Source organism: Asparagus officinalis, chromosome 8, assembly GCF_001876935.1.
Source record: "Asparagus officinalis chromosome 8, Aspof.V1, whole genome shotgun sequence".
In the NCBI taxonomy this organism is placed as follows: domain Eukaryota; kingdom Viridiplantae; phylum Streptophyta; class Magnoliopsida; order Asparagales; family Asparagaceae; genus Asparagus; species Asparagus officinalis.
In genome coordinates this window covers 127,758,928-127,767,268 of record NC_033801.1, presented here as the reverse complement: position 1 = coordinate 127,767,268, position 8,341 = coordinate 127,758,928, and the positions used below count along the sequence as shown (strand labels likewise).

The 8,341-nt window shown below is 36.4% G+C and overlaps 2 protein-coding genes across 2 annotated transcripts in view; one reads left to right on the top strand and one right to left on the bottom strand.

The window, feature by feature from the left end:
- LOC109819509 (PHD finger protein ALFIN-LIKE 2-like) overlaps positions 1-4,735 on the top strand; it is a 5,199-nt gene extending 464 nt beyond the window's left edge. Inside the window, 3 exon segments of the mRNA XM_020385256.1 lie at positions 1-145; positions 4,063-4,183; positions 4,267-4,735. The exon segment at positions 1-145 is cut by the window's left edge and continues 4 nt beyond it. Of these exon segments, the coding sequence (XP_020240845.1) occupies positions 1-145; positions 4,063-4,183; positions 4,267-4,515 (515 nt within the window). The 3' untranslated portion in view covers positions 4,516-4,735.
- Positions 5,293-8,335, bottom strand: LOC109820564 (omega-3 fatty acid desaturase, chloroplastic-like). Its single transcript, XM_020386722.1, has 8 exons — positions 8,293-8,335; positions 7,878-7,967; positions 7,708-7,774; positions 7,309-7,401; positions 6,562-6,747; positions 6,401-6,481; positions 5,946-6,083; positions 5,293-5,846 (listed from the first exon to the last, which is right to left on the bottom strand). Exons 1-8 carry the CDS (start codon positions 8,325-8,327, stop codon positions 5,655-5,657), a joined length of 882 nt encoding a protein of 293 aa, XP_020242311.1. The 5' UTR covers positions 8,328-8,335; the 3' UTR covers positions 5,293-5,654.

The following is an 8,341-nucleotide window of genomic DNA, read 5'->3' as shown; positions in this document are numbered from 1 at the left end:
AGCTGCCGGAGCCGGCGCTGGGGATCAACTTTGCGAGGGACGGGATGAACCGGAGGGATTGGCTTTCGCTGGTCGCGGTGCACAGCGATTCATGGCTTTTGTCGGTGGCGTTCTACTTGGGAGCTAGGTTCAATGGGAATGAGAGGTAATGCTGCTAAAGTTTTTACTGCTATAAAGGTTTTTATTTTGTTATTTGTTAGTGTGAGAGCTGGAAAAGAATCTGCTTTCTAGGGGGAAGTCATAATTTGGGTTAAATAAATTGTTGCATGAAGCCCATACCATGTTGGTGGTTTATTTGGGGTCTTTGACATTCTTAAAGCCCGAACCTTTACGGCTCACACATGTTAAATTTTAGCAGAGGATGGGCTTCAAGTGGGGCATTTTGATGCAGATCCTTTAATGGACTGTTAATTGTTAATTTGATCATGGTGGGTAGTGAGGTCTCGAAAAGGTTCTACTTTTTACAGAGAAGCCATGGTTTGATGCATGAAGCAGGTAGCATATCTGGTTAATTGGGGGACATTGGGATCTTTAAGTGGGTACCTTTGTGCCCATGTCTACTAAAATTTAGAAAAGAAGTGGGCTGAAACTAGTACTTTTTTATGCGTATTTGTACTTTTGTCATTTAGGGTTATAAAGGTTTCTTATGTAAAGATGCTACTTTGCTTTGATGTGGAAGAATGAAAAAAACGCCGCCATTTAATTTCTAGTGAGAATTTCAAGTTTCCTAATTTTGAAGCTTCTATAAGTTGGAAAATGTTATTCTTTCCTTTATGGATGAGGAAAAAAGGTTTAGTTTGTTGTCAAATAGATGAATGAGCAAACTTAAATGTCTTCTAGAATAGTCTTTTCATATGAATATTGCAAGTGGGGTTAATTGGTATTGCATATATCGGAGCATTTGTACACATGCATGTCTACTGTAAAGTTCAGGATGGAGAGTGTTAATGTGATGTATGTGAGTATTCAGTCAGTTAGGACATTAGACTTTCCTACAAAAATGTTTCATTTTGACATTGAGGACTTATAGATGTGATCACATAGAGTTTTCATTAATTTAGAAGATGTGAAAGATCCATTTCTGAAGCATGTATAAGCTATTAGAACACCACTTTGTTCTGTCATTGAGGAAATGAGTCGTACTTGTCATGGAAATGGTTACATGTACATACATACATTATTGCCCTTTTTTTAAAGGAAGCTAATTGCAAAGGAGAATATATAATCTGGCAAAGGTAAGTATGCGCTAATGGCCATGGCCTTTTATGGTAATTACTTTGTAGTCTTCAGACCAAATCAACTTACTGCTGAAGTGTTTAGGAGTCATTAGAGACAATTCATCCTGGCAGGAAAGAGACTAAGCTAGCTAAAGGGACCTTAATGTGATTTTACTAAGGACTCAAAATTACTAGAATGGCTATATTCTAATTATACCATCTCCAATTTCAAGTGCCTTTCAAGAGTATATGGTACACTCTACAGTTTTAGCTACTTGCTCCATGACCATGGGTTGGATTAATGTTTCCGTAGAAGGTAAAATTGCTGACTTGCATGTATACGGTCCTTTTTTTGTTGCTAGGTCTCCATCTTTGAATGAGATATCGATCCAACACATGCTATATTTTTGTTTATCTAAGTGAATTTATTTACAACCTTTGTAATGTAATGTGACTTTAGAACAGCTAGTGTCATGAAATAGTCAACTACTTGTGTGGATATTTAGACAAAGATGCATTATACAGGAAAACACAGTTATGAAAGGATGTGAGGCTGTCCTTGGAGTTGAGTGATGAAATTTATATGCTTGATCATCCTCCCCGCTCATGGGCATTGGCATGGAATGCTCTACTATATGCATTCAGATAAGAGAGCTGTTATTTACTTATTGCATATATTATGGTCTTTATCCATTGTGCTTATGGATCACAGAAGAATTCATACGTAGGATTATGGTGGTTTCATTGTAAGATGGTGTAAGCTATTTTAGAAAATTTGCTAAGCTGATGTTTTCCCTTCAAGACGATTTTTTGTTGTACATATACAACAATTGTGAATAGGTCCGTGTTTTTTATGTCAAAGGGGTCTGGTATATTAGCGTCTTTATCTTGCCCCTAAATACTCAGTCCTTTGCCCTTCAATAAACAGGAAAGAGATCTAGAACATCTTCCTCCATTGTGATCCAAGTTATATAACATGTATATTTTTGTTATGAAGGCATGTTATATTGTTATGTTTGACACATGGCCATCATGCATGTCATCATGTGTATCTTGTGTCCTTCTCAGAAGTCGTGTGTCAGTGGATTGTGTCCATTTTGTTGTATCTGTATCTTTGCAACAGTCCAAGAGAGAACTTCGCAACCCTAGGGCTATCATGATCCCAACAACCATCACTGTTATCTGCACAAGGGTATCAGCTTCAGAGCTTCAAGTTGTCATTCAGACATTGAAAGTATATCTACGCAAGTGGTTGTTGATTGGAGCAAGCCATCTATTTCAGATGAAAAGGTTGAAGAGTAACCATTAAACCCCAAAAGAATATTTGTGAGTTTCCTTCAGCATTATGTGACCTTAAGGGGTTGATCATATTATCGTAAGGGGAAAAAATGATGCTTGATCTATGATTATGAAATTTTTAGCTACTTATTTTCAGCTAGGTTTTTACATTATACCACTGAGAGCATCATGTTGAAAGATACCTCTTGAGATTTTTTTCACTTCAAAGCTCAAGTACAATTTTTTAAAAAAAAGGGGAGAACATTGAAGGCAATGAATGAGGAGGTACTTGGGACTTGCAGCCAACAATGGGTTAACATGGAGAAATCTCAAGATGCATTAAATATGTTAAATGGGTGTTAGTTTAGAGCTTTGTTACCTGGGTACTTCTATTGGAAGTCATACCAGACGTGTAGTCATACCCCCACTGAAACTTCTTGGACACTTATGGAATTTTTGCTTATGTTTATTCAGCTGTATAGTCAATCATAAAATACATGTTTTTAATTTAAAACACTTTTCATATACTTATTGGACGTATATTCTACACTTCACATCTATTTCTTATATATTGATCTTATGTAAATTACTAATTTAAATACATATAAATATACATAATTTATATGTGTATACCCGTGTCCCCATACCCTACCTTTTGCAAATTTGCTGTGTCTCGTACCAGTACCCATGCCCATGCAACTTAGGGTTAGAGTCTTCTGCGTACTGTGGGAAGAGATGCACTCTCTTTTTATTTCATATTGTTAACTATTAGCTAGAAATTTGTAAGGATTTAAGGTAATATTTACGGGTTTATTTCATAATTTTCTATGATGCTGTTATGAAACTATAGCACTTAGGCCTATTCTGCCTGAATTTTATCATTTTATGTTGTGTGTCTGCTGGAAAGTCTGACAACTGTTGTAGATATCATATCAGTTTGACATGTTTAGTTTATCAATGTGATTTGTGAAACCTTGTGTAACTTCATATCCTTGAAATAGATGGATGCTCTCCTCAATTTCTTTTGATGTATAATCCAGAAGGTTGAGTCACATAGGTCCTTGCTGCACTCCTTATTCTGTCATCAACAGTTCTTATCTATAAGCTAGCTGCCTAGCTCTGATGCATGAAACTCAAGTTAACTTCCATGATTTTCGTATTCTTGCCTTGTCTATTTTATGCAGAATCTTTTTAAGTTCATTGAACGGATTAAACTATAGGGTACAAACTATAAAGCTGGAAGCTTTTAAATTTTTTATATTGTATATCCAAATTTTATTACTCCGAATATTGTTTTTTTTAATAAGTCTGATTCTTTGTTTAATCTGAAGTTCCCACCGTATAGATTTATTATTTAACATGTTACATAATGTACCACATGCCAATTAATTTGGCTGCCAAAGTTTCAAGTTCACATTCTTGATCTGTAGTTCTAAATTTTGCTGTTGCATACCATATGGTTCATGCATCACCAACAGCATACTTTTATTGGACATGAGTTGTATCTTTAGAACCTCCACTAGCGTTTTCTTGGATTTTTGATTCTGTTGCATATTTAATTTGGCAGGAAACGTCTATTCAGTATGATCAATGACCTGCCAACTGTTTATGAGGTGGTATCCGATAGGAAGCAGGGAAGAGATAAATCAGGGATGGATGGTGGAAGTAAATCCAAATTGTCAGCTAAGGTTAGATAAATACTTTAAAGGTCTTAACCATTTATTTCTTGGTTTTTCTTCTTTATGATTTTTGCCATATTTCCCTTATTCAGAGATCAAGTGATGGTCAGATAAAGAACAACTCGAAGCCAGTTGATGAGGCTTATCCCGAGGACGAAGATGAACACAGTGAAACTCTCTGCGGAACTTGTGGGGGAAACTACAATGCAAATGAGTTCTGGATTGGGTGTGATATTTGCGAGAGGTGGTACCACGGAAAGTGTGTGAAGATAACTCCAGCCAAAGCTGAGAGCATTAAGCACTACAAATGCCCAAGTTGCGCGAAGAAGAATCGGCAGTAAACACGAGTTACAGAACGGTTTGCCGCATGTTTCTTTTTTACGTTGAACCAGTGTAAGTTATATATTTTTTTCCTTCAACAGTTGCATAAGGTTAGGTGGTGGAAGTTGTACGCGACATTTTGGTAGTGTGAGAAACTGATAGTTTCCGCAATTTGTATCATTTCTCGAAATGGATTTTCACCTTTTGAATACTTGATTGTCTAGAGTTCATTCCTTTTGAGTTGATGCTGCCTAATGCTTTGCTTAGATGTATAATCTGAGCAACAGATTGTTGCTAGTAATTTTAGTGGCGAAGGAACCATTACAAACATGGAAAGAAAACAGCAGCTTGGTGTATAATTTGGATATGATTGTTGCCTATTTTTTATGGCAATGTAATAAAAAAAGTCCTTGAAAATTTGCTGAGTTTATTACTGGTTAACAGAGGTTCTGGAATGAAGAAGGTTGACTAAAAAAACCAAAAAGTCGGAGGGTAAGTTATTCGCACTTTGAGCGAGTTGAGAGGTGATAATTGCTCATAGAAGTATGTATATGAGAGGTACCTGTGATTTATATAAAAGTTGCTCTTTTCTTTTAATATTTAATAAATAATATACCTTTTTATATGTCATTATTTGAGCTTACGTTATTTCACCTTAAAACCTTGATAGAGATGGGGCAGTTTTTTTGCCAAGAAGTGAAGCGAAGAAAAGCTACAGAATAGAGATTTGACTAGATTTTCATTATATGACGAGCAAAGTTCAACGATATAGGCTATAGCAAAGGTAACAAAAAGAATGTCACGATGGAGGTATTTCATTTATTTCAACAGTTGAAAAATGATTACACAGTGACACCAAAGTCCCAAATAATTTTACGAAATCTCCCCAGCAGAAAAAAAAAATTTGTCAAAGCCGCCAAAGAAAACTCACATGACCCTACAAAATCCGAATGCAACTCAAGGCGATTCCAAGTTCAAATGCCTGCATTTTAGTGAACATCAGATGAACGCATCACTGGTCCTATCCAAATATGAGAACCTCCATGGATGTTTTATATAGGATAGTAATCAATGCAATGTAAAAGCTACAGTATTGTTTAGGCCTTTATTATTCGAAATCCTCCCATCTTTCAAATCTTTATATATATAAACCATAGATTCACTCAGACTTTGCTCTTGCATCGCCGTTAAGCTGAGGATCAGTTTGATAGTACACAACATCTCCAGCATCACTCACAAAGTGGTCGACTCTGAGGCTCCTCGCAAGAATTCCAAGTAAGTGGAACGGAAGAGGCCCTGATTTCTCTGGTTCTCTGTAGTATTTTCCAAGTACAGGTTTTGCTGCTTTTGTCTGGGGGAAGAAAATAAAAATTTTCGTCGTAAATCATTTAACTAAACAAAGATATATCAAGATAACGAAGAAGAGAGAAACAGAAACAAGAGCACCCACCGCTTCTACGAGATTGTAGTGTGGTATTTGAGGGAAGAGGTGATGTATGACATGAGTCTCGATGTTGTGGTGTATCTTATTTATCCAACCGTAGTCTCTATCGACCGTCGTCAATGCTCCCCTGAGGTAATTCCATTCCTTCAAAATGCAAAATAAACATTTTAGCGGCTGTTAAGAAATATTCCAATTACTACTCTTAACAGTATGTTCGTCAAATGTGGTTGTATGAGAACTTATAGAGGAGGTGCTCTTTCAAGGGAAATATTTGCAATATTTTTCCTTAAGCGCCACGAGTAATTTCTCGGTCTCATCAAATACTCGGTAGGCAAGAACATAGATTATCTTTTCTCAAAGAGATTTTCTGTTGAGTATCACACATGCATCCAAGAAAATTGTACTAAAGCATGCATGCAACCATTGTTTCCGCGATGTATGTACCAAGTACTATTTAGTACCTTTCCTCGATACCAAGGGAGCTTCTCATGATGACCATGGTGATGCAAATAAGTCACCGCATCCAACCACATAATAAAGATCTACATCCAAAACTCCATGTTAAAACGCGATATATAAAGTATGATAACCGCAAATTGAAGCTTTTCCAGTAAATACTTACAGCGTAAGGAACACCATAGATCTTAAATACACTCATAGGACCTGCAATGTGTGAGCACACCAAAAGCAAAGCCAGCATTGCCATCCAACAAATTGTAGATACAGTTACATCCCCTTTCTCATGTGGAAGGAACAGATCACTGTCTGGATGAAAATGTGAGCCTTTTTTACCAGGGCTTCGAAACAACTGTCGATAACAGAAACAACAAGAGTCGAGATGTCATGAAGATCGTAAGGAGCATTTATCGTTCAGTTACGCAGTACATATTAGCGTGTCACGTTTAGGGTTTGTATGGTTCGTTGCAACTGTAATTGTAGTTCGAGTATTATTTGCTTATAACTGCAGTTGTTGGATGCAGTTGTGTTGTTATTGCAATCTACAACTGCGGTTTTAGTGTCAAATGCTTCTTTTGGGTTAATATTTGGACTTCTGATAGGAGTTGATGGCGACTTAAGTCTATTTTGCTGCTCCACATTTTGCAATTGCTGCGTCTTATACCCAAATGTGCGTGAATTGCAACTGCTGTTGCAACTATACTTACAAGGCACAAAACAAACAGCTGCAACTGATCCAAATGCCCCAGTTACGTGCACTTGCAGTTGGAGATGTGCAATTGCAGCGAACCAAACAACCCCTTTAAGGTCAAAACTAGAGTTATACATTGATGGCATCGATCATATGCAAAAGAGATGCGATGCACGGAAAAAAAAATATCGAAGATTACGTAGTGAATTTTCACTCACTCACCAAGTAGACTGGGTAGGCAAACAAGGGAAATGGAACAGTGAATCTCATCTTCCAAGTGACGTAATCCAGCGCTTTGTATGTCTTCTCTGTTAACTGTAAAGAAACCAAAAGTAAAGGCCAATTTCCTAATCTTATATAAGCACATAAAGTCATAATTCTTGAGCATTTACATTCATGAAATAAACTTTACAGGATTTAATCACATAAACAGTGGTTTCAGTTACATCCATGTAAAAAGTTCCAAAATCTTGCCCTTATGAGTTTTAACAGTTTTTTTTTTCCGTATGATTGAAGTACATTACCTATTGAAATGAGTAATTCAATGAGTAAATGTCAAAATTTTCACAAAAAAATATTCCCTTCTAAAGCATAGAAAGCAAAAGAGTGGATTTTACTTACTGGATGCCAGGACTCATCATTATCCACATGCCCATGGTTATTGTGATGTCTCTTGTGGCTGATCCTCCTGCACGCACGCAAATCAATCCACAACCAAACCACTCAAAATAAAACCTCAAAAAATTAAAAATTAAGATTGAAAAAAAATGAGGGAATATGACGAAGTTTACCATCCATGATAAGGAACAAGAATGAGAGAGTGAAGAAAATGGCCAACCAAACTGTTCAACCATCCGTAGTTCGAGAAACTCCCATGCCCACTACCAAATTTATCAATAGAAAAAATTAATGTATATGTATAAATCATACCATTAGAAAAAAAAATTCTAAATATTCCAGTGCAAAAATTTGACAAAATTAACTACCATGAACTATTACAACTTTTCCCAAAACTATCATACATTTTCAAATCGGCAAAAGAACACATCGACCATATACAATCAGTTTTATGATAATTTTGAATCTTGATGGTAATATATATAGCATTTAGTTCATGACTAGTCTTCTATTGATCTGAAAGTTCATAATATTATTTCAACAAACAAAAATCCATACACACACACACAGACACAAACGCATACGTACCAGTCATGACCCAGGACGAACAGCGCCCAGAACATGGTCCCCTGAACCA

Coding starts and splice junctions, on each gene's coding strand:
- LOC109820564 (XM_020386722.1), bottom strand. CDS start 8,327: ATGTTCTGGGCGCTGTTCGTCCTGGGTCATGACTG. Junction 7,402..7,707: donor ATGATGAGTCCTGGCATCCA/GTAAGTAAAATC, acceptor GTTTCTTTACAG/TTAACAGAGAAGACATACAA. Junction 5,847..5,945: donor ACTACAATCTCGTAGAAGCG/GTGGGTGCTCTT, acceptor TTCTTCCCCCAG/ACAAAAGCAGCAAAACCTGT.